This window comes from Bactrocera oleae, chromosome 3 (assembly GCF_042242935.1).
Source record: "Bactrocera oleae isolate idBacOlea1 chromosome 3, idBacOlea1, whole genome shotgun sequence".
NCBI lineage: Eukaryota > Metazoa > Arthropoda > Insecta > Diptera > Tephritidae > Bactrocera > Bactrocera oleae.
In genome coordinates, this window is record NC_091537.1 from 29,232,443 (window position 1) to 29,259,997 (window position 27,555).

At 35.8% G+C, this 27,555-nt stretch overlaps 1 protein-coding gene across 1 annotated transcript; it reads left to right on the plus strand.

Moving 5' to 3' along the window:
* Positions 1-18,738: 18,738 nt before the first annotated feature.
* On the plus strand, positions 18,739-19,921 carry LOC138856366 (uncharacterized). The gene has a single exon (XM_070107315.1). It carries the CDS (start codon positions 18,765-18,767, stop codon positions 19,908-19,910), a length of 1,146 nt encoding a protein of 381 aa, XP_069963416.1. The 5' UTR covers positions 18,739-18,764; the 3' UTR covers positions 19,911-19,921.
* Positions 19,922-27,555: the final 7,634 nt, after the last annotated feature.

Here is a 27,555-nt window from a genome sequence, read left to right on the forward strand (position 1 = left end):
TAGGTGAACAAAACTATTATACTCTGTAGCAACAGGTTGCGAGAGTATAAAAACAGATTTTTGCGTAAATGTTTTGCGAATAACGGACTTGTGACAAAATTTAAAATTTATTTCCGAAAAAACTTGCTGCTCTTGTTTTGTGTTAAGAAAATTTCAATAAAAACAAAAATAGATGAGCTACAAATAAAATTTCAAGTGAATATATGCGAGTAACTCCGAGTACCATCATCGTCCGATTTGAAAGCATGCAATATTGGTGGATTGCCATTCGTATCACAATATGTTTAAATATTTTGAAATCCGGATCGCCGATCGTGTATCGCGAATTAAACATTCAATATTGATCGCGCGATCCACAAAATTTTGTTTGTAAATTCGCAATACGTCGGAACAATGTGATTTTATTAAAAATTTATTATTTATTTATATTTATATAAAAAGTCTTTCGGGGGATTTGTATGAGTCCCCCGGTGCGGACGGAATCATTCTAGCCATGATGCAGATGCGTTTTGTCTATCCGTGCCGTGGCTAAAGTCGATTTTTCGATTTTTAAGGGATGGCTGAAGTTCAGCTATGTGTCACACTCATGGGGAGAGGCAAGAGTAGTTTTCATACCGAAGTCAGGTAGAAACAACCCGAAACTCGGAAGAGTTTCAGACTATTAGCTTAACTTCCTTCCTGCTGAAAACGCTAGAGAAAATCATTGACTTGCACATCAGGGCCATAGAACCCCCTAGAAGCCTGCAGAAGGGCAACACGCATATACTGGTATTGAATATATGAAATATGCTCAGAGTGTTTCTGGACATTTCTAGAGCATTCAACAACGTTTCTACAGAATATATTCTGAATAGTATTCAGTCAATACTGTTATACACCGTTGGATCCGAAGCCTCTATAAAAGGACCAGAAAGGAACGACGCTACAATGACCAATCAAGTCTATAGAGGCACTCCGCAATGTGAACCTTAGTGTTGAATAAACTGCTAAGGAACTTAGATGGATAAAACCTATAAGATAGTGGCATATGCCGACGACATTGCCATCTTAATAACGGGAAGGTGTATACTATACAAGGCGTATACCAGTGAAATTTTATCAGATGGTATACCGTGTAAAGCCTATCCAAAATTTGAATATATAGGTATAAGAAGGTTATGGCATATACTGATCCGAGTTTATTCATTTTGAGCGCCAGGCCAAATTATTATTAGAAAAAAATGGATTACTGATATCTTTTGTACAAAGGTATTGAGATCCTCCTATGTGGACAATTATTTTTAAGCCTCAAACAAAACAAAATTATTACGCTATAGTATCAAAAGGTTCAGAAAACATGAAATAAAAGCTAAACATGTATGTGTGGACTATCGGCGAGACATCGCGCATTACATTTTGAAAATTTTTATCTCACAACAAACCTGGAAATTACATCAATATGAGTGTAAGACTTTATCCACACCTACTTCTCAAAAAATACCACTTTTGAAGCATCAATTTAAATATCGATTAAAAACTATACCAAAATGTCAGCTCTGATATGAGACAACTCTCATCTAACTATTGTCGGAGTTTGTCGACTCCTTTTCTAAGCCCCCATATACCGCATATGAGGACATGTCTTGCCTCTTGACCTTTTGCAGTAAATATCTCTCAATAAGTGAAGTAATTTAATGGAGCTAAAAGGATTATAACCGTGATCTTATTGTCATTGAGTACCAAAAGCATGTCCTGAACTTTTACTGTATTCGAAATACGACGTCCATATACAGATACATATAACATGCATACAGAACTTAAGTATAATAAAGTAATCGGATTTTTCGCGCTAATCATATTTTCCAATAAAAATGCCAATGCAAACATGCATGCAACATATTAATGCGTTTAATGCAATAATTCTCATCTACTTTAAATTCACGGATTTTATAAAATTGCTATTGTGTGAGTCGTGGCATTTCTGGCCTTACGGATTATCAGCCAATCGCACTTCAGGAATTTGTTTGCCGTTATTCATTTAATTTTATTTATTTATATGCCAATTGAAAGTCATTATCCGTTCGCATTGAAAATGCTTCCTGGTGCGCAAAACGCATTAATGAACTTTAGACAGTCGATTGCAGCGTAGTGAAGCATGCAACAGCATGCACTACTTGCAGGAGCAGCACCGAGAGCAGCAACATTTACGACAAGCATCATTATGTTCGAGAGTATTTCATAAATTTCTCAGCTGTTAAGTATCGAGTTTTCGCGATCAGATGAAGCGAATGGCAATAAAAATTGTGGCTGCCGTTTTTTTTTTTTTGTTTCAGTTTCCCTTTATCGTTCACTACAATTAATCAGGATACTTAAATGGCTACAAGCCGGTTTTAAACGCTGCCAGCCTCATCAATAACAGAGCAAACCGAGCGGAAGTTGGCCATATATACATGTACAACTGTATGTATTTAACCTTTGTATATGCAAATATTTGTATGAAGGCAGATACGTTTTATATTTACATATGTATATGTGGAAACCTGGCAGTGAAAGTGACTGGTAACAAATTAGTTTTCAACTCGTATTTCATAAGGCTAACTGTCTTTTGTTGTACAGAGTATTATAGAACTATTCAGAATGCTATTTGATTATTCTAAATAAGCTTTGGCAACAAAGTCTTCCGATTTGAATGTATGGTATTCAACTGTGCGGTACGACCTGTGCAAATAACATTGACATAATACAGAGATCCCGGTCAAAAATTCTTAGAGCGATATCGGGTTCACTATTATACATTCGAAATGAAAAAATTTACAAAGATCTTTGTATACCTATGGTAAAGAAAGAAGTAGAGGACAGAAGCAAGAAATACGAACTTAAACTCTAGAATTAAAATCTAACCACCATTGACGCAATATAATATGTAAGTACTTCGTTACAGTTATACAAGAATGTTACAATTAGCCTATGTACTTTGAATACAAAAATATATCAAATCGACTTTCCTTATTATACATCCATTATAAAAACTTTCGACTCACGGGTTGAATTTATAAAATACCTCTCAGTCAATTTGTAAGCTAAATGAGTGAAATTTTGTGCATAGACACTTATATTTCAGCACAATTCCAATTACTTTCAAGAAAAATCGATATCGATCAAAAATTTCCACTAGGTCCCATATACCGCGTGGATCTCCGTCACTCTTATTCCTCATATACCATAAATATTGTTAATGAATTCTATATCTCAATGACATATTAGGTGCCAATAATGTATGAAATCGATTGCATTATCCCTCATATACCCAATATAATGTTTTTTTTTTGCTTTATCAACATTTTCGTGTTCTTTATCAACAATTTCGTGTTCTAAAGGAACGTATAAAGTTAATCCAATTATGGACTCTATTTATTACATATGTAGTTAGTCTTAGTTAGTTTTGCACTAAATTTGCTTAATAGTGTAATATAAAATCGTAGAAGTCAAGTCTCACTATTAAATTGTTGATAAGTAGAACTAGACTAGTCTGGTTTTTTGTAAAATATAATTGATACGAATATGAATTTTTTCGGACTAGTTACAATACTTTGCAGTTCAAAAAATTTAGTTACAAACTAGTATTATTTTGACTAGTTAAACTTAGATGGGTATTTATACTAGTATTTTTCATGCCTAATATAATATAATCCTACCTCTCAGCGGGGAATGTTTTAATATGTGAGTATATCGCGATAAAAGTAGTCGTAGGGCCAATACGCGTACAAAATTAAGGCGAAACCAAAGTTGCAAATATCCTGATTTCGCACAACAACAACAAGTGCAATAACAACAAATACACGAACTGAAATAAAAGTATTAAGTACACGCAGGTCAAAAAACAAAAAAAAAATAACATTGGTCCACTTGTGCGACCTGTGGTTAAAGTTAAATTATTCAACCGTACGAAAATCAGTGCTGGAGAGTTGAGGTGGTAATTGCAGCGCGCTCCGGCTGCGTTGCGCGAAAATTCAGAAGCCAACTGCCAGTTGCAACATGCGTTGTGCGTTGCTTTGTGTATGCATTTAAATGTGCGACATAGTTTTGTTTATATATGTCAAGGTACATACGAACTTTTAAACAAATGTGGCCGATTAATGGCGTCTGTATTTCCGTTGCCCGTTGCAAAGCCATGTGGTTAGTCAATAAGCGAGACGCACAGTGTTTAGATTTGCACAATATTGTGCTAAGATGGAGAAAAGCGATTTAGATTGCCAATTTCGCTAACTTACACACGACTAGTGGCTCGATTGATTTTCTTTTCATGTTCGTGATGAAAGAATTCGTTTGTAGAAATCCCAGTTCAATCCTGACGTATGAATTGTTGGAGTTAGTATGCATATACAAGTATAATATCTACAGAATCGACGTCTCAACAACTCTTATAGTGATTAAATTGATCACCCGGCCATGGGGTGTCATAAAGCGTGAATAAAGATTTTATTGTAAAATTCAGGGGCAAATGTCTTTGTTTTGCAAAAGTCAAATAGAAGTCAGTTAATTTTATATCTGAGAGGTCACACATAGAAGAAGGACTAATGTGATTTTATGTAAATTCGGCGTCGTTTATGCAACGAAGTCGTTATGGTTCACCAAACTTTTCTTTAAAGGAATCCCTTTTCCTCATAAAGGAATCTAAAATAATATAATATTAAAAACTTTTCATATGTCTGCAGTGACCATCAAATATACGATACCATTTTAAAAAAATCTGAGTTTCTTCCGCCGGGCCAAACTGTCAACAAAGAATATTATTTGCGCGTTGTGTGTCGTTTGCGTTAAGTTGTTCGTTTGAAATGGCCGGAATTATGGGCGAACAACTCTTGGTTCCTTCATCACGATATCGCCTCATGTTATTCTGTCAAAATGCCTCATGTCATACTGCATTGGGTCTCTTTGTCTTGTTCGCCAAAAACTCGACTTTCGTCTAATTTGACCCCTTGCGACTTCTGCTATACCGGAAAAATACTATTTGGACAGTTTCGCAGACTGAAACCCCCGTTGGCAAAAGTGCATTTTATCGGACGAGGATTACTTTGAAGGGGATGAAATTGATTTGAAAGAACAAATAAAGAATTTATATTATATAAATTTATACAAATTCAACTTACTTTTTGATCACGGAGTATATGTATATGATAAGTCCCAAATTATTAAAAATATTTCATTTGTAACAAATTTTTGTAGCATTCAAAACATTTTCTTCGATGTGAAAATGGCATCAATATACAATATACGAATGTATGTATGTATAACAGCCGATATTTTCTTTAATATGTAGTTACAAACGCATTTTATTTATGAGAAAAAAATTGCAATTTTGATAAGTTGCATTTTAAAATCACACTCTGTCTCCTGCTGCGGGACTACAACGTCATATTTCGCCTACAAATTCACACACAAACACGAGCATGAGCTATGCACGTATGGCTGCGTCTGTGTGAGTATGAATGCACATTTGAGTGTAAAAACACATTCATCACCGTATCCTTATGGCAGCAATTATGGTGACACTTATATGCGTGTTGTTACAAGCATCAGCAGCAGAAACAACAACAACAGCAATAATGTTGCAACGTTTGTCATTGTCAACGTACAACCGTGTGGTATGCCCACCAATGTTGCATTATTTATGCCAACCTATGGCATACAAACTTACGTGCGCACAACTTCACACAAACACACAACCACAAAATCGTATAAACGTATACAAAATATGCTAACTTATACACACATTTACACATGTAAATATATTACTTTATACTCCATATGCAAATGTACATGCCTTTGTGTATTTATTTATTGCACTTTTGCATTTGCTTGTTGCAATTTTCGCCACACATACGAAACCTGAAAGAAGACGTTGAAAAAAAGAGCATCATCAGCAACGGTAAATCAACCAAATTAAATCTGTCCTGCGCCAACGAGCGAGCAGCAGAGATTCGTTTGTGTAAATCGCGTTAAAAATATGATTTTTCCGTAGGAATTTATGCCATTTGGCACATTTAATATTACCCACGATTTTAGATTAGGCAACTTTGGGAAAATATATATTATTAACTTACATTCCAAATGAACAAAATATATTATTTTACAAGAGGTTACCAAGATTTTACCGAAAAGCTTTCCAAATTGTAATAGGCCACTTTCACCTACAACTTTGTGGGTTCGCAGGGCAATCGGGTCAGCGTAACTGTAACGGGTCCGGACTTATATCCGACCAAGGACTGTCAACTTGGCAGCATTACTCAATATTATTTTGAGTGCAACGAAGCTTGCCACTATTGAACCGCAAGCGAAATTCAAATACATCTAAACAAATAAAGGTCTGTTTTCACTCAGAAGACGTTTGTAGCACCCAGAAGGAAACAGCGTGACCCTATAAAATATATACTTGTATGTAAATGATCATCGATATATTTGTCTCACCGTCCGTCTGTCTGTCTGTATATGCGCTAATATGCGAACAACTCGAACAGCCTTTTCGCCCCAAGAAGCTGCTCATTGTCGGAATCGCCGATATCCGATCATTACAGGATATAGCTGACAACCTGACCGATAAAAATTAAGTTCTTTTATAAAAAAACCGTTTTTGCTAAGATATCTTCACGAAATTTGTGGATTGATAGCTTATTGTTAAAGGCAACGCTAAAATCTTCAACAAATTTTTTTTATATGGGACCACTATAGCATTAAGCTGCCATTTTAAAGCCTTTATTAAAAAAATAAAATCAAGAAATAGTTTTCTTTCAATCCATCGCGAAGGTAGTCGACGTCCTTAAAGCTAACGTAGTACTTTCGGAAAGGGAGAATGAGATAATCTTGTTTTTGATTTCATCTTGCTTAATAAAAAGTAGAACTAACGGTCAAAACCGTACGGGAAATCCAATTTAATTTTGGCATATCGTAGGCAGTTTTTTCTCCAATAAATGTTGGGTCCCGCACATATTTGCCTAATTGTGGTGAAACTCTGGTCAATTGTAAATTTAGTCTCTCTAATTTCACCACCACTTTTTTTCAACTCTTCAAAACGTGCCCTTATAGAGCGCATACACAGTCTGAATATATTGACTAATGTCTTGTAACTATAACTGTAACACTGGATTATGTTTTATTGTATGTTAAGCGCACTGCACTTACATTTTCCACCTTATTTTATCTACAAACAAAACTTTTAGGCGAAAAGGAAGGGTTTTGTTAAGAAATCAAAAAAGTTGTTATTGTTTGCAGCCCTTGTGACATATTGCCTTCAAATCCAATTTTAATTAGATTACTTATTCACAGGATGGCGCACATCGTTCGTTCACCTTCTGGCGACAATGTTTTAGATTTTCAATTATTAAATTTTTCATTTTTTATATTGTTATTAGAAGCGTACAAGTAATGGGAAATAAAATCACGGTGATCAAAATATAGATGAATTAAATTGCTTAATTTGAATTTTATGAATTGCAATTAGATTGGTGGTACAAATTTGAAACATATTGAGCATGCATTTGATTGTGTATTTTAATATTTTAAATTTTTTGAGTTTTGAAATATTTCGTTGCACACTTTCTAATTCTTCGAGTATTTTAAGATTGTTTGAAAAATGTTTCCATCTACTAAATATTTATTTAAAACTTAGTAAATATTTTTATTATGCATTTTTGAGCTGGTTTTATTAGACAAATGAGCCTGCATAATCAGACAACTAAGAACTCTAATGTTTATTTGAAATGATTCTCCCTCAAAAGGAATCCTTCTCAAATGCGATTTACTCGGGTAACATTTGCACGCACAACGCATAAATAAACACGCCCAAACAGTGAAATGAACCACCAAATGTATTTGCGAATACCGACCCGAAATATATTAAAAATAGCTATCAAACAAAGCATGCTACAGATAAAAATATAAAATATTAAGATACAATAGCAAAAGCGAATTGCAGATACCCACACTCCCGCGGGTGGGGGTGAAAAATGAAACGAGCCAAACGCACGGCATACAAATAACGACAAATTGGACTGAGGGCCATTCAATGCTGGTGGACGGCAATGTGGGCCGAGATGCGGTCAGGCCAATAGAGCAATACACAAAACAGCAAATAATGATGGCGATAAAAAAGAAAATCCATTTTCGAATATTCTTCGAGGCGAAAAAGTGTAAATTATACAGATGAAGCGAGGCCAATTGTCCAGAAGACCAGCCTTGAATGTTTGCCTCTAATTCTACGAGTATGCGCGTCTTGCGAATGGCCATTTTATACGTATGTAGGTAAGTACACTGCAAAACATGCGGCAAGTGCGAGATGAGTCCCCGATTAGTCGCAAAGCAACATGTGACTAACACCATTTTTGATTGTTTTATACGGATGGAACTTTTGTTTGAGTACGTCCTATGAAGATTCTAACTATAGCCCTTTGTACCCAAAATACTATAAAAACAAATCAATCAAGCTTTAAGGACTTCTATATTTGATAGTAATGAATGCCTATGTGTTGGAATCTAACTCATTCCCCATTACCCCTTTAAAGAGTAATCCAAGTATGAGTACTCTCGCTAAGGTGTGCTCTTGCTTGCAGTTTTTTGCAGTAATGGAACTAACTGCTCCATTCCGTTCGAGCATGTCATATGCCTAAGGGACTAATTTTACCCGAAAAGCTACAAAAATACCAATCGCTTTCAAGCTTTTACAGACTTGTTACATTTTCAACGCTATTTGATGTGAGAAAATCAAAATTATTCGTTTGAGAAAAATTATTACATATATGATCCCACAGTTATGTGTTGGAAACTAATTCATTCCCAATTGTACCCCGTTAAGAGTAGTTCGGGTGTACTCTCGATAAAGGTTACTCGCACAATTATTTGCAGGAGCAGTTAGTGGACGTTGTTATATTGTGTCGGGAAATGTGTCGAGGGCATGGGTGCTACTGGTCATAGGTGGGGTGTCGCATTGTAGGCCTTTGAGAAACAAGGCGATGCACGCAATTCATATGCAAACAATGGTAAACAAATTTAGGGAATGTGTTGTATTGCGTAAGGGCAAAGTTGTAAACCCGCACATATATGTATGCGTGCCACCTTCCAGGAGTTCGGCAATGTAGCGCCTGTTATATGAAAACTGTTATTGCTTTTGGATCGTTTTCGATGCACTTACGGGCATTTGTTTACGAGCATATTTGTTCTACTCGCACGAACATTTTTTTATCATATTTACCGAGCTTATCGATAGATGCCAGTGTGTAACACAAAGTGTAGGAAAAAAAGTAGTATTGACGGGGGGTTAAGCATACATTTGTTTGACAAAGTAATCAAATGAATATCTCTGAGTTGCGGGGTAGCTGCCCGTCGGCCTTGTTGCATACGAAATGATTGCTAAGTAGATGTGGGGAGTGCATAAAGTGCTAAAGTGTTTTTATCTCGTGGGAATGGCGCTATTAATAAGAGTCAGTTTTATGCGCAGATATGCATGCAGATGACAAGAGAATTTTCTATAACACTTTTTTTTCTAATCGAGTAATAACTTTTGTGTGAACCTAAAATGATACATTTAGATAAACCTTCGATGCAAATATTTATTTTGTATAACCGCTACTTGGAAACACTTTCTTTAGATCCATAAATTTAGTTAACTACCCAGCTGAGGCACACACAAATCCAGTCATCCAAAAAAAATAAATATTTTTTTGGCATTTGTATGCTGGTTTATGCTACATGGTGTTCGTTTGTTCACACTCGGTTTGCTTAGCACTTTTATGCGTTCTAGCATAAAAATTATATTATAATATTGGAAAATAATTCCAATCACGTCCGTTTGATTACTTTAATGTCCCTGATAATGGCCAAAATAGATGGCACAATCCAAGTCATTGTGTGTGAGTCGAGTGTTGTGCATACACCAATTCTCCAAGAGAGTCCTTATAAGCTCCTCGCGCAAAATGAAATTTGTAAATTGAAAATGCAAACCACTCTAATTAAATAAAAGCATATAATCGGTAAGTACTGCATGCAAAAGAAGAAAAGACATTCAAGTACTCGTATATACCATCATATGAAGCTATTCTCATTTATATGCTTTGGTGCTGGGAGAGAACAATCCCATGACCACTGAGCGTCTCGTATATCAACATAAAATTACTTCTGTTGTTAGGTATTATTAAAACAAAGGGTTCAGAAAATGAGGAAGCCGCTTAGAAAAGCAAAACGCCATTTTTTCGCAACTCTTTTAAATAGCATACATCTTTCAAAAATTGGCTTATGCCAGTGTTATAACTCAGGATCGTGCAACAAGGAAAACTGTTTTATTTGTCATGTATAAGCTTTAGAAGTCAATAATAAATATTATAAACTTTAAATTAGCTGTAGCTTTAGACTGTCGAATAAATGATTGTATTTATACTAATAATTTTAACAACACCCTTCAATTTGAGGCATCAGAGAGAGAAAGCAAAATTGTGTATTAAACCTATGATCAACCAAGGAGCAGTATCAAAAATAAATATAGGGTATTAAATATAGGGTTAACTCCGAAGAAGACGGTCTGGTCTGGTGACGGCCAGAACGTTGATGACCACCGCTTCCCGGAATTCACTAAGGGTGATCTACAAGGTGCGTTCCACAGTAAACAGTAAAAAAGTAACAAAGTAAACTCTAGGAACGTCATCTATATGTCGACTAGTGCGTTAGAATCTGCTATTCTTTATCGACTTCCAGTAAAAATTTCATGACATTTCATCTATTGTAAGTGAAGTTATTGCGTTTTAAGTGTCAGTATGTTTTTGCCATAGGTGCGAAAATTAGCTTCGAACAAAGAGCCAACATTAAATTTTGTTTTAAAATTGGTAAAGCTTTTACCGAAACGTTTCAATTGATGAAACAAGTTTATGGCGATGATTGCCTATCCCGTAGCAGAGTGAACGAGTTGTTTCAACGTTTTCAAAGTGGTCGTGAGGACATAAATGAGAAATGAGCCGAAACCCAAAAATCGCGCCTGGAGAAGTCAAAAGTAAAGACAGTGCTGATTTGTTTTTATGATTCCAAGGGTATTGTCCACTAAGAATTTGTTTCACCTGGCCAAAACGTTAATACGGTAATCTACCTTGGAGTTTTGAAGCGTTTGGTGAGCCGTGTTCGAAGTGTTCGGCCCGAATATCGCGAAGATGGAAGTTGGCGTTTGTTGCACGATACGCTGTCTCATCGATCGACGCTTGTGGCTGATTATTTGACCAAAAATCACATTTTAACAATCAACCACTCCCCGTATTCACCTGATATGGCACCGTGCGACTTCTACCTTTTCGGAAAAATGCATTTGCCGATTAAAGGAAAACGTTATGCAGACGTGGATGCCATTCAAAAGGCGTGCACCCGCATTCTGGCGGCCATACCGGGCAACGAGCTAAAACACTCGTTCGACATGCTTTTGGACCATGCAAAAAGCTGTATTAAAGCAGAAGGAGACTAATTTGAATAAAATTAATTGATTTTGTCGATAAAACCATTTGTTCTGTCTTTTTTTTAAAAGTCCTGTTTACTTTGGAACGCACCTTGTACATCAGCTTTCTGGAAAAAGACAAACGGTCACATGGCTCTATTAAGACGAATTATATTACTATTTTAACGCCGACCAAGAAAAAAGTGATCTATCACCATGACGACCCACCCTCTCACACCACCGCCGTCGCCAGATCAAGTGGGTACTATTAACTGTTATTCCATCAACCTTATTTCCTTTTTATTTTATATATAACCAAAATGGCAGAACCACTGATAATAACGCGAAACCGTTTATACTATAAGTACCTAAATAAGCCGTATCAGCAAACATGCTTTTATGTACTCGTCGATATATGCGAGACATCCATTTCTTGAGGTTCTCAAATGCTAACAAGTAAAAATACAAAGAAATTAATTACCTCGTATTAATCTTGCTTTGGAGATGGTGCAAAATCGCTCAAATGCGTTGATTTGCGTTGCACTGCAATAGGTGCGAATCCAGCTTGATATAAGTCAGCGGGTACGGGATATGGAGAGGTACTTATAACAAATTGTTATACAAATTACATGATAAAGATTTGGCAAAAACGCACCTGCGATATTCTGCAGATTTCCTAATAAAAATTGCGGTAATATACCTAGCAGTGAAATAAACCAAATAAAAGCTGCCCTAAAATTACATATTTTAGTTGGTATAACCGAACACTATTACTTATCAATTTAACTATACCAGTTTTTTATATTTATACAAGTTGTTTGTTTCATTTTTTTCTCTCCAAGGTTGGGCCATTTTCTCTGAGATATTTGTTGCCAAAAATGAAAGCGTTACCAAACGTACGCCTAAAAATATACCAGTCTTATACCACTACAAAATATAATTATATAATAAAAAACAAAAATCCACTTAGTTCAATTTATCTCCTAAGTAACAGTTTTAATCACGGCTTTATTTAGTTCGCCATGCTTTTTATTTACTAACTATATGCTCTCCTGCCAAACCAACTTTTCTCAAAAAGTTTCATGGTTTTCTGCCAATTCTGTTTCAGTCAGAATTTTTTAGATGAACACTAGTATTTTTCAGACTAGAGCGATGCCTTCTTGTCGGCTTCGTACGAAATGTGTAAGTGCAACAGCATATGAGTTACTCTGATGAGTGAATGCTGAAGTGACGAGCGGAATATAATGAATGACTTTTTACTACAGACAAAGAGCACAACGCAGCAGCTGAGAGACTGTGTACTGTAGTTAGTTCCATAATGCTGTTTCTTCCATAAACTGAAATTCAGCTGATGGCTACACGCATCAATCTGTATGTATGTATTATACATATGTATATATACAAACCAGGTGTATGATAATAGTGTCAAAATTACAAATCAGCTAACTACATACATATTTACTTTATCAACAAAGTGTGCAAATTACACATTCTCGGCTTGTTTTCCAATAGACTAACATGTGCGAAAGGAAGCTGCCACTTCTGATTCATCACCTACTTAAGACAACTATGGTACATTGGCAGATTCGTATCATTGGTTTGGTTTTCGAATAGTATTGACTTTTATATGTCATTGACAAATAACCACCGACAAAAGCGGCAGCAGGACCAAGATTTATGTTAAGCTATTATTTAGATTTTGTACATTTTCGCGGTTGCCAATATGACAAAAGTATAACAAATTTTATATTGTAAAGGATACGCTCAATATGGTGGATGAATTGCTTCTCTAAATGAAAAATGTTCAAAACATAACCATAAATGTTATTTTTTTTAATTTTGTGATATTCAGGCTGATTTTTGCTTTTTATCTTCGATTATTCACATTCAGCCATTGGCGCTAGGTTGGGAAATGGTTTTATGTTAATAGCAATACAACTTATAATCCTCATTTATATAATCCTCACATAAATTGAGAATTCACGTGGCGCTAATAAAAATGTTGCACTGATTGAATATCTGATTTTATAGCTTTGTAAGAAGTTGCAGCTGCCACAAAGCCTTTGACGAGCAATTAAATTTATCGATAAAATTGATGGTTCATTGAGTTAAAATACCTTTTTAGTTAGAACGATGTTAAAATGAAAACACACCAGGGTTCGAACACCACTTGGCAACATTCTCATAATAGAGTAGCGCTTAAAAAGGCCTAACCGACAAAGATAACGAAACATATTAGTCGTCTTCGATTTGTATTTTTTCTGCTCGCTCCGCTACTGTTAACGAGTTGAATTCGATACAAGAGTATGCAGAAAGAGTAAGATAGAGTATGGGTATACTACAAAAAGTAATATAAGTGCTACTTTCACTGCTACCAATGACAAATTGCTCAAATGACATATTACTGTCAAAAGTTAAAATAAAAAGATCGTCAGTCTGTTTAAGCAAACCAGTGTAGTTTGTTCGATTCGCTACACTCTAACTCTCGGCGACTCGAAGTCTGATTATACATGCGTATATACTTACGTAGTAGTTGACTTTTCTGGTTGCAAGAAATTGTAAACAAATTTAAATCTTTCCTTAAATAAACGTGCAAAAAAATAGAATTTTTATTAATTCAGTTCAATGAGGTTGTACAGCTTTCCTCAGCCATTCTCTGCAGCTAATATTTAATCTCTATCTGAAGCTTCTTTGCGAATTTTGCTGCTTTCATTTTACTGACGGACAATGATAATTACTGGAATAAAACCGCCTAAAAGGGCAACTTGATGCTTTTCATAGAATTGTTTCTCTACACCGACACCGATGCCATTGTGTACAGCAGACATTAATAAATTTCTAACTGCGTAAACTTTTAATGCTTTGTAAAAGTTTACTGCAAAAGAAATGTTAGCATGTTTAGTATAGATTAGCACAAGTTGACGCTAGAAGAATGCAGCAGGACTTATAAAAATGCAATAACTGCATTATTATTTTACTTGTTTAATACATTTGTGTGCACAAACAAACGAATAAACATGACCGAACATTGTTGGATTATTATAAGGCACTGCAATATTGGCTCTCGGAAGGTTAAGGCCGAATTTAATCACGAAACTTAGCAATTTCAACTGCACTCATACTATAAAAACGTATTGCTTTTTACTAATAACCACATAAAGTGGTCAAAGTTGAAATGGTCAAAAACTTTATGAATGGATATGGGTAACGTGAATATTTTTAGTTTCAGTCACCGACTATCCCTCGTGCCGAGCAGACGTGTTTTTTCCTTTTCGGGTTACTCTTTTCCGCCTGAGCGAAAGTACGGTTTCTATTTGTGCTATAGTTACGTCAGAGTGTGTTTGCTCTTTGAACTGAGCTATTCTGTACTTTCTAGTACAAAAAAAAAAAAAACATCATATATATATAGTAATTACAAACTTATAGTTTGGGACATAAGAAATAATGGCCCCCGGGCCCCCCAATCTTGGGGATAACAGATTTACCTTGCTGGCGTCTGACCCCCAACCAAAACGAAAAAAAATAAAAAAACAATTTGAGCCTTTTCCTAATCTCCCAGAAATAGAAGTGAAAAATCCTAAATATGTTGTATTATCGTCCGTTGATATAAATAAACCATTAAATAAGTATAATTGCTTTGCAATTCATTCCGCATTAAAATTAGTATGCAAAGAAATCATAAAAATCACAGAACTACGCGACGGAAGTCTTTGCCTATTACTAAAAGACAAATCAACCGCCGAAAAGTTCATTCGTACTAAATTTTTACACGGTGTCTGTGAAGTTAATACAAAATACCATGAAAAACTTAATTATATTAAAGGCACAATATATGCCCCATACCTAATTGACCTAAGTGAAGAGGAAATCATTAAAAACTTATCTGACCAAGGAGTTGTTGAAGTGTACAAATTTTCCAAAAACATAGATGGAAAACCAAAACATACCGGAGTCTGTCTCCTTACTTTTGATAAGTACCAACTTCCCAATCACATAGATGTGACATGGCATTCTGTTAAGGTTAGACCATATTTTCCAAACCCAATGCGATGCAAAAACTGCGGGAAATTAAATCATACTGCAAAACGCTGCAACAACCCAAAAATGTGCGATCGCTGCAATCTACCTCCTTATAACCCTGACATATGCAAACGTACAATGTGTACAAACTGCGCAGGAGAGCACCCATCTTTTGACAGATCTTGTCCCAAATTTTTGCAATCTAAAGAGATTTTGAAATTGCAAGTACAAAACAAATGTACAATGAGAGAAGCGATAAACATATATAAAAATCAATGCCCATCTATTGTTGGTGGTCCTTCAAAAGCCCAATAATAAATAACAAACAAAAACATATTCCAAAGCAAACTACAAAAAACGTAAGCGGAAAAACCAGTTTTGAGCATACTTCTGATCAACAACAAAATCTAACATCGAACATCACCTCCTTTCCACAAATTCCAAACAGTGATAACGAGATATACGAATTTTTATCACAACGAATAATCGATTACCAAAACATTCTACCTGCACAAGAAAACAATTTAATTCCTTCCCAAAACAACAATGCAACCGAAAACAATAATACTTCTTATAGACTTGCCTACAATAACAACCCACAACATATCAGCATCGAAAAAGCACAAAATTCTAATCCAAATGATTCACACAATTCTTCTTTCACCAGTCCTTCTTCCCACTCCAACAACAAAACCTAGCCCCACAACACTAATCATATATACAGATATATAATAACATAATTCTCCCACAATTCTCTTAATTCTTAATGATTTCAATTTTGCAATGGAATATCCACGGATATTTTAAAAATTATCACGAATTGCAGTTACTAATTAAAGACCTGAAACCTTCAGTGTTATGTTTACAAGAAACACATATACGCCATAATTTCGACCCTAAACCTCCATATGGCTATAATGGTTATTTCCTTAATAGCCCTCAATACCAATACAGCAAACAAGGTGTTGCAATTTTGGTAAAAGAAGACATACCTCATAAAATTGTTTTTACCAATATCACCTTACTCACTATTGCGATTGAGATATTATTTAATCCAAAACTAACAATAATCAATACCTACATCCCTCCCAAGCAAAGTTTCTCTTGCTCAGATATCTTAAATATTTTAAATAAAACGCAAAATCCTATTCTTTGGATGGGTGATTTCAACTCATGGAGCCCGATCTGGGGTTCTCCTCTATCAAACGATAGAGGTATAAAGTTTGAAGACGTCTTATTAAGCAGCAACCTCATAGTTTTAAACGATGGTAGTCCTACACACTTCTCCACCCATCAATCGTTCACTCATGTAGATGTCACGACATGTTCCCCCAATATCTTTCCGTTATGTTCTTGGAAGGTCTTTAGGGACCTCCATGGTAGTGATCATTTCCCATTGATGATAGAAATTGGATTTCACCCAGACAAGTCCACAAAAAAATTTTTCTAACACATAAAGCCAATTGGGAGAAATACAAAGATCTCTGCTCATCAATATCTAGTAAATTCATTGTTTCGAGTAATATTAATCAAAAGGCCGCAGTTGTAAGAAAAATATAATGTTCGTCAGCACACCACACCATCCCTCAAATCAAGAATACATATCAACACCGATATAAACCATGGTGGAATAGTGAACTAGAAATCCTTCGAACACAAAAACGTAGAAGTTGGTATAAATATAAAAAACATGCAACCTTCTTGATCTCTTAACATATAAACGCGACAATGCTATCTTTAAACGACAAACCAAAAAGGCTAAGAAAATATGTCTGGAGGAATTTACTGAAAATATTAACACCAAATCCTCTCCTCAACTTATTTGGCGTGACATAAGACGCCTGTCTGGCGTGAAAAAACCTATTACAATCGCTTACTTAAACACCCAATCTGGATTAACTAACGACCCAATTATTATAGCGAACGAGTTCGCCACGTTCTGGAGCTCTTATTCAAGTGACTCTACTTTCACAAAACAGTTCGCAGCTGAAAAACAAAAATCTTTAGGCGATAAATTTTTACCTAGCGGAAATCTTAGTAATCCAGCGCTAAGTTTAGAATCTAATATTTCCACTGATGAGTTTGACGTCGCACTATCAAACTCCAGAGGTAAAACACCAGGTATCGACAGGATTACCTATGACATGTTAAGACACATCCCACATGACTTTAAAAAAAGGATAGTAAATCTTTACAATAAAATACTTTCAAACGGTATATACCCCCAAAGTTGGAAAATCGCTGGAATCGTCCCAATACCGAAACCTGGAAAATCTTCATCAGAACTCACAAGCTATAGGCCTATTTCGCTGCTCTCTTGCTTAGGAAAAGTTCTGGAGAAAATAATCCAAAACGTTTAATGTAGTACGCAGAGAAGAGTAGACTAATCACTCACAACCAAGTCGCATTCAGAAAAAATCAAGGTACAATGGATGCCCTTTTACACTTTGAGCACCATTCTTCCAAAATTATCTCGAACAAGGGGCACGTTACCTGCCTTAGCTTAGACTTTGAAAAAGCGTATGACCGTATCGGACTGCATAAAGTTCTACAACAATTAGCAAAATGGAAATTGGGACCAAAATGTTGCAACCTACTTAAAAATTTTTTAACAAATCGAAGATTTCGGGTTAAAGTTCATAATCATTTTTCTCACTGTTTGCCTTTAGAAAATGGAGTTCCTCAAGGTTCCCCTTTGTCTGCGGTCATATTTATAATTGTATTTAATGAAATAAGCGAGATACTATCCAATTTCCCAGTCTACTACTGTATGTATGCAGACGACATTCTGATATTTTCAAAACAACTGGATCTGAATAACGTCAAATTAACTTTTACGGAAATACTTAATAATATATCTAACTGGTCGCTCACATCCGGGGCTAAGTTATCCTTAGATAAATGCAATATCTTACATATGTGTCGTAAAAGAAAATGTGATAATATTACTTTATCTTTTAATAACATAAAAATACCTACTGTAAATGAAATTAAAATTTTAGGATTAATTTTTGACTCTAAGTTTAAGTTCAAAAAACATTGTTTATATATAAGAAAAAAACTGTTCGATAGGTTAAATATAATAAAGTTTTTAGCTTCACGACATTCTTTTGTTCATCCTACAATACTTATCAATATCGTGAGATCTTTACTACTCTCAATTATCGATTATGGACTACCAATATACGGATACCACGCCGGCAGCGAGCTAAAGAAACTCTATGCGCCTTATCACATGGCAGTAAGACGTAGTCTTAGGGCATTCCCAACTTCCAGCATCAAAAGCATTCTCGCTGAATCCGGAATGCCACACATTAACGAAAGATTGGAGATTAACACATTACGACTGATTCCAAAGGTATATCTAGGCTCTAACCCGAATTTGCTCAACGACATACGTTCGGCCACCCGTAAAAAACGAACATCCAAGTTCCCATCAACAATACACCTAATTCTAAAGTACGTTGATGAACTTGATATTCACCTTTCACCCAAACGTTCGAAGATTAGCAAACATCCTCCATGGGCTCTAGACTCTTCTGTTATAGAAGATAAACTGATGACCTGGAACAAAGCCTCCACTAACTACGAGGTGTATAAACAAGAGTTTATGCAGCGCAAGACAGATCTCTATTCAGAAGGATGGAAATTTATTTACACCGATGGGTCAAAAAATCCCCACAACACCGCATATGCAGTGGTTTCCGAGAACTCGGAAATCATTAAATATGGATTACTTTTGTCACCATCTTCTGTTTTTACCGCAGAAGCATACACAATAAAAGAAGCTATCCAATGGATCACGTCTTCCAAAGGTAAATATGTTATCTGTACCGACAGCCTTGCAACAGTCACAGCTATTCGAAATACATCCAACAGCAGCCCTCTAATCAGTGAAATTCGGGACAAATTGATTGATAGCCGAAATAAAATTAAAGTAATGTGGATTCTAGGACACTGTGGCATTCCAGGCAACGAACTCGCTGATAAGGAAGCAAAAAACGCCACTCTTAGTCCATGTATTTACGTGAGAACTAATGAGAGCAACGACATTTTGCGATTTGTTGTAAATTTCTCAAAGCTTAAAGCTAAAGCGGAATGGTATACTTACGACCACCGTTACCGGCTCGTTAACCCCGAACTAAGAAAAGCAGTATACCCCTCTACATGCAGCATCCCGGAGATAAAAATTTTTACACGACTCCGTTTAGGACACACCATCTTAACGCACCAACATATTCTGGACCGCAACATAACGCCTGGCTGCCGGCTATGCAACAGTCCAACAAATTCTGTAGAACACATACTGAACATATGTCCTACCTTTCGTCATATAAGACGGGACTATGTCGAGTCTTCTCCTTCGAAACTCCTCAAAGAACCGTCAACTGCCAACATAAAAGAAATCTACAACTTCATCTCCAGAGCCCAACTAAAACATCTCATCTAAAACCACCATAATAAAATTTGACCACAATTTTCCTATATTAACATATATTGCTACCTCTTAATTCTAAGCAAAAGCATAGACATTAGTATTTAAGTATAACCATAAGTATTACTATATACTTGTACATACATATTCATAAGTAAAATCTCATACAAAAAAGTACAAGTAAAATTAAGCCCACAGACATGATGCAGAGGCCTTGTCGCTAGTGCTGTTATATTTTATTGGTAGTATAATTATTTATAATTGTATTTCCTTTAATAAAATAAAAAAAAATTTTAGTTTCAGGGATTTTCCAGTCATTGTAAGTAGATGACAGTTTGCCGCTACTGCACTAACAATCGTGTACGATCTATAAACATATGAAGGCATTCTGTTAAGTACTTAAGCTACAAATGAAAAAACCAACTTCTTAAACTGTTTGATAAATGTGTTTTCTGGCCTTCTTAACGCCGAACTACTACCTACTCATTGACATTCACACACACATGCCACATCTGGAGAATGCGGTGAACGGCAGCAGTTTGTAACCTTATTCGGTCAACATTTAGTTGTCTACTCTTTTTTCTTTGTCAACTGGTTTTTATTTCTGCAATTTTGTATAAATTCTGTCCCACAATTCAGCATTGTTAAACCCTGAGATCGTCGTAGTCGATTTAGGTCACAGACTAGAAATCCTAGAAAACCGCAGGTATACCAGTGGAGCTCTGTATTATCAACCGTTGCGGCATGATGCAGAAGCTCCTTACGATTACGCTCATTCACTGCTGAAACGTGGTTTCATGGTGAATTGTACGGTATGGCGCGGCACCTATCGCTTCAACACCTACTATCTCAGCTATCTCGCGCAATTTTCAATTAACGGCTTGTCATTAAAAGATCAAGTACGGGCCTGATAAATAATGGAAGGCACTATGGACCAGCTCAAATATTATATAATATATCAAGTCATAGATAATCTTATGATTATTTATATTTGTAGATGTATTTAAGTTGTTTAATATATTGCCTTGACAAAAACCTTCGTGAAAAATAATGCAAATGAATTAAATGAACTAATGAAATAAAATCCATTTAAGGTTTTCAATGATTCATTAATTTTCACATGCATCACTCAGTTATACATAAGTAGGCGTATTTCGTGTCAGTGGTTTTTTATTGCCTGTCATGGTGACATCGCGGTAATATATCAATTGTCCGTCGAATTTTCACTAACTTACATACACTTACTAACATACATCACGATTATAATCACTAATGCATTATATCCTTTTACGTTTGTATATTTTATCCACTTAATTTACGTAATTACATACAAGTTGAACATTCAATATTGTTGATTTGCTTTTCCCATAAAAACCTGCAAACATGTGAAAATATAATGAATACATTTATCACTTGAATTTTCAGGTAACACAATTAATTTGTTATCAATTCCTAATCCACGAAATACCATCGTTAATTATGTCAAATCAATTAATTAGTGTTGAGTCATCTTGTCATTAAAATCGAATTAACGGCGAGCAAAAACTACACATTTGAACAGCAAATCCACGCGCATATATACTATTGTATTTGCTTACCGGTATATGAGAATTTGAACCATAATTCCAGTAAGGCAGTTAAAAGTTTTGGTGTAGGTTATGTTCGAATTTTTCAGGGGGTCTGTAAATCAATAAAAAGTGTTGAATCGCCGGTAATCAGCTCTACAGCGATAGTATTTCTGTAATCTGATTCTCCTTTTAAATTGTTGTAGTTATTTCATTGTTGGAAACAGAACTAAGTGTATATACGCTTTGGTAAAGTGCTAACGTTTTCTTATACAAGTATATACATAGATATACCATATTGGATTAAGTCTTGAATTTTAAAGGTCTAAAATATCACCATATTATTATATTTGTTTTATAGTAATTTGTCATTAAAGTCATTCATAGTCGTTGAACTGGTCTAAAATAAGTGAACAAAATTACAAGTAGGTAGCATTGGATATACTTGTAGTACTTATTGAACTTAGCTTTAAATATGGCAACTAGCATCCACACCATTTAGGACTCAATAAATATAGATGTGTGTGTAAGTAAAGAACGACGTTATAATTCATAAAAAAAAACAATTAACTACAATACGTTAGGGGCAGTCTGATTACTCCTACCTCAATCTATCTCGCTTAATACTAAATTACTTTTTTTTATTTTATGAAGTTTTTAAACTGTTTCTTACTAGTCTAACGTCGCTGATTTCAACTCTATCCTTCAATTTCTACAAAATCTCGTTTTCTTGAAATATCATTACTCAGCTTACTTGAATTAATTTTTAGGGCATTAAATTACAAAATTTTATAAAAACAAGTAAGGAAGGGCTAAGTTCGGATGTAACCGAACATTTTATACTCTCGCAAAGTCAAATAGTATACTCGTTTGAGATTTCTTTGTGGATTGGCTGATATTTTCGGTAGAAGGTCAACTATAGGCACTGGGGTCCACATATTTAGTACTTAGGGGCTTAAACAGTTTTGGTTCGATTTAGACAATTTTTGGCCACAAGGTGGCATACTTTAATCGCATTATTCACGCAAAGTTTTATCCCGATACAGTCATTGTTGCCTGATTTGCATAGTGGAAAGTGAAAGAATCAGATGGAATTGAAAATGGTGTTACATGGGAAGTAAGCGTGGTTGTAGTCCGATTTCACCCGTTTTCGCACTATGACATAGAAACATGAAAAGAACGTTATGCACCGAATTTGGTTGAAATCGGTTGAGCAGATCTCAAGATATGGGGTTTCACCTAAAAGTGGGCGGTGCCACGCCCACTGACTAATTTTGAACGGGATTCCTATAAAGTCATCTCATACCATCCCAGAGATAAAATTTAATGACTCTGGCGTGTTTAGTGCTTGATTTATCGCGCTTTTAGTAGTTTTTAACAGTACCGTTATATGGGGAGTGGGCGGAGTTGCCACCCGATTTCAACTATTTTCACACCGTCAATAGAAGTGCTAAAAATATTTGCTTCCAGTGAATTTTGTTATTATAGCATTAGCGGTTTAGGAGATATGCACATTAAACCTATTAAAGGCGGGACCACGCCCACTTTTTTTAAAAAAATTTTAACTGCAGATGCCCCTCCCTAATGTGATCCTGTGTACCAAATAACAGTCTTATATCTTATTGCGGAGCTTAGTTATGGCAAGTTATTTGTTTTTGATTAATGGCGTTTTGTGGGCGTGGCAGTGGTCCGATTACGCCCATCTGCAATACCAACCGTCTCACGGTACCATGAAACATGTCTACCAAGTTTCATAAAGATATCTCAATTTTTACTCAAGTTAGAGCTTGCACGGACGGACGGACAGACGGACAGACGGACGGACAGACGGACGGACGGACAGACGGACGGACGGACAGACAGTCACCCGGATTTCAACTCGTCTCTTCATCCTGATCATTTATATATATATAACCCTATATCTAACTCGATTAGTTTTAGGTGATACAAACAACCGTTAGGTGAACAAAACTATTATACTCTGTAGCAACAGGTTGCGAGAGTATAAAAAGGCTTTGTCTACATTAAAGAGAACTTGTTTAAATGATCCGAATAGCTTTTGCGCTGTTTGTGGTGACTATATGTTTAGAAAATGCCGTTTAAACGCGTCTGATTCTATAAAAATTTTAGTATATTTCCTAAAAATGTTATATGTTCATATAACGGAAACTAGAACTGCTAGAGAAAAACTGACTATAGATTTATAGCAGTGCAAAATCAACCAAGAAACTTCATAAAACAAAACTAATGTTTCCCAGTGTAATCATACGGTTTATAAACACCCGTTATGTAAACAAATATTAAAGAGTATAGTACCCTACGCTAATGCTGGAAACAGTCACCGACATTCCGTCCTTCCCTACTTACCGCCCGAAACAAACCAAACTTGTCAAAAGTTATGCCTGTAGTTGCAACGTAGAAATCATTTGTTCTCTTTTGTTTTCATTTAACCAGTGTTGCCATTGTTTAATTTGTATACACGATTTCAACACATTTAGTTTTTTAGTTATAATTTTTCATAACGTACAAGTTCAAAACTGAAATCCAACTATTAAAAATAGTTCTACCTATTTATATAATAAAATGTATTCGACTGTGATTTGGAGTTATTTTAAAAATAAAATATTTCAATTATATTTAAGTTTATTTTTTCATTTGCATTATACTATATATTATAAGCCATAAATGAACATTAGCTTAGTGCTCAAGTTTCGATTATCAAATTTTAAAAACTAGCAGTCTTATACAGATTTGGATATACAAATGAACGCAATTTAATTATAAATAATTTTTTTTTATTTTATCTAGCTTTTTCGACCAAATCTATTTTTTATCTTAGGTGTCTTTCAGATAAATTGAAGTACATTAACCTAAGCTCTAGGGTAAATATTAATTTAATATTATCAAAAAACTTAACCTAAATTTGATATATGTATGTATGTAAGTATAAAGAGAATTTTGAAATAAGAGGGAACGAATAATAACTAGCACATGATTTTCAGATTATTGGCTTTAATCATTTATATACACATAATATATATATATATATATATATATACATTTATGTATATAACATATAATCGAACACCCTTATTTACGAACTTCACCACAATTTCGATGCGTTGCAGTGCGACTCTGATTGGATTCATGCGGTTTTGATAGTTGTTAAAACAATTTCGAAAATCAATGAACTCAGCACTCGCGTGTATATGCATCACATCTGTACACGTAACATATGTATACCCGTAAATATTATCTAAGTCAAATTAAGTAAAAATTTAATAAAAGTTTTTGATTTAACAAGGGCTGAGTACGAGTGTAATCGAACATTTTATACCCTCGCAATTTCATTGATCAAAGCCGGGGATAGATTTTTACGGGTTGTCAAAACTTTATATTAAACCATTTCAGCAAACTGTGATTGGATAATAATATTCGGTATGCTATTAATTCATACTAGTCATATTCTCAATTATAAGTTTCATTACATCATTTTGCTTCATGTGTAAAATATTTATATTAAAGTCACATTTCCACTTAGTTTCACTAAAATATAACACATATTAACCAACAAACCGGTATATAGACAACTGGAAAGTGGGAAAACACTACATCGGTTAGCTTTAAACCCGAGTGTGCTTATGAACATGTTTCCACTTAGGCTTATGAGCTTCGTAATTTTTTTACGATGTGTCGTGCGAACCGAGCAATTATTTTGGTAATAAGTTTACACTATTTGCAAACATTTTTCTAGAGAAAGTCTGAGTATAATTAAGTGGACACACGTATAAAAAAAAGAAACACCATTATGTGGTATTATAAATAGACGAGAGAGTTATCAACCCTCTGGTTCGAACTTTATTCGTTCACTAATTCTCCTAGTACCTAGGTAGGTAGGTTGGTAAAGTGGCTGTCACTCGACGCACTTAGGCCTATGAGGCCTAGGAGGCCCATTGTGATACCACTGAGACTGTGATCCCCTCACTCTATTGGCTCCTCTTTGAACCACCCCGTACTTCTTCATCAGTGAGACAAGTTTTATCCGTGCAACCTCCGAGACGTCGTCAAGAAACCCACAACCGATGACTGCGATTCTTTTCCTATATAGTGCTGCGCAATCGTGTAGAAGATGGTTAATGGTCTTCTCCTCTTCTACTTCTGGCAGATTTTACAATAGTCGTTATATGGCGTGCCAAGTCTACTTGCATGTCTGCCTATTAGACAGTGGCCTGTTAGTACTCCTAAGCTTATCCCTGCTTCCTTGTCCACTACGACCCTTTCCCACTCCTCTCTGGAGGGGAAGGCAATATTGAGGACCGGATTTATGTTCAGCTCCATAGGATTGCGAAAATTCGTAGTTGGGAAGAAACGGGAACTTTGTAAGTATCATAGAATGCCCCTTGTTGCTGGCGACTAGTGGGGAGTATTCTCTCAGTCTCAGAGCTGACTTCGCTGCCATTTGCTTGCAATACAGATCTGTTGGCAGCAAGTGTAAAATTATGTTGAGTGCCTGGCTTGGCGTAGTTCTGAGAGCTCCACTGATGCAAATATTATACTAGCTGTTCTTTGTATACTTTCCATGCTTCTAATCGCATATTTCTTTTCTTTAAATGGCCACCATACTACTATACCGTAGGTCATGATCGGCCTTACAATTGCTGTGTACAGCCAGTGAGCCACCCGAGTCGTCAGTCCCCACCTGGGCCCCACCATTCTTTTACATGTGTAAAGCGCTGTAGCTGCTTTCTTTACCCTCGCTTCCAAGTTTTGTTTCCAAGGAAGCTTGCTGTCCAAAATTAGTCCCAAGTAGCTTGTTTTATCTCCTACCGTTAGCCTGGTGCCATTTAAAAATGGCGGCATGATTTCTGGAGTACTGTATTTCTTAGTGAACCATACTAGTTCTGTCTTGCTAGCATTTAAATTCAGTCCGCATGATACGGCCTATCGATTATTATAGTTTAATATTGTCTGCATAAGGCTAGCGAGGGTGTTCGGGAACGTGCCCCTAACCGAGACTGCCACATCATCAGCGTAGGCCACAACATGTACCCCCTTCTTTTCTAGATCCACAAACATTTTATTTATTGTCAGGATCCAGAGAAGTGGGGATAACATGCCTCCTTGGGGTGTACCCCTTCGGACAGATCTGCGCATCGTTGAAGCTCCCAGCGTTGAAATAATTCACCTGCCCAAGAGCATCTGTTCAATTTATTTCCGGAGAGACTCAGATATGCCCAGATCTTTAAGCGCGCTCAATATGGCCTTCGGCTGGACGTTATTGAAAGCACCTTCTATGTCTAGGAAGGCTACGAGTATTGTGTTCTTTTATTGTATTGTATTCTTTTATTTCCAGAGACTTTTTAATCCCTGCTACTACTGAGCTTAATGCCGTTTCTGTGGATCTACCCTTCGAGTACGCATGCTGCGAAACTGCCATTTTTCTTGGGTTAAGTATGTCCTTTATATGTATTTCTATTAGTCTCTCCAGCGTTTTTAAAAGAAATGATGAAAGGCTAATTGGTCTAAAATCCTTTGGATTAATGTGTGAGCTTTTGCCAGCCTTTGGCATATATATCACCTTAACTTCCCTCCATATCGAGGGAATATAGTTTAATTTCAGTGCCCCCCTAAACAGGGTTGTTAACCAGTTTATTGTATAGCTCAGGGACTGCTGTAACTGAGCCGGGAATAAACCGTCTGGCCCCGGCGTTTTATAAGGCCTGAAGCTGCTTATTTCCCAATAAACATTGCCCTCTGACACTATGTATTGTATGTCCGAAGGGGTTATGATAGTTATCCCACTCTATATCTTCTTGGGATAATTTGGCTAAATTGAATTGCTTCCTGCAATTTTTCTGCATGTTTCTAAGTATTGGAGACCACCAAGGAGGTCTAATTCTTCCCCTACTGTACGTTAATGGACAAGCTACCTCTAGTGCTTGACGACAAAAATCTGTGAATCGTTTAACGAGGATGTCTAGGTCCTCTTTGTTTTCTGGTTGAAATGATGGAATCATAGGAATACGCTTTTTTAGTTTCTGCATGAGCATCTGCCAGTTCGTTTTCCTATGATTCCTAAATTTCTCTTCCCTAAC

Excerpts from the sequence above, each read along its gene's own strand:
- LOC138856366 (XM_070107315.1), top strand. The coding sequence starts at position 18,765 with ATGCCACACATTAACGAAAGATTGGAGATTAACACATTACGACTGATT.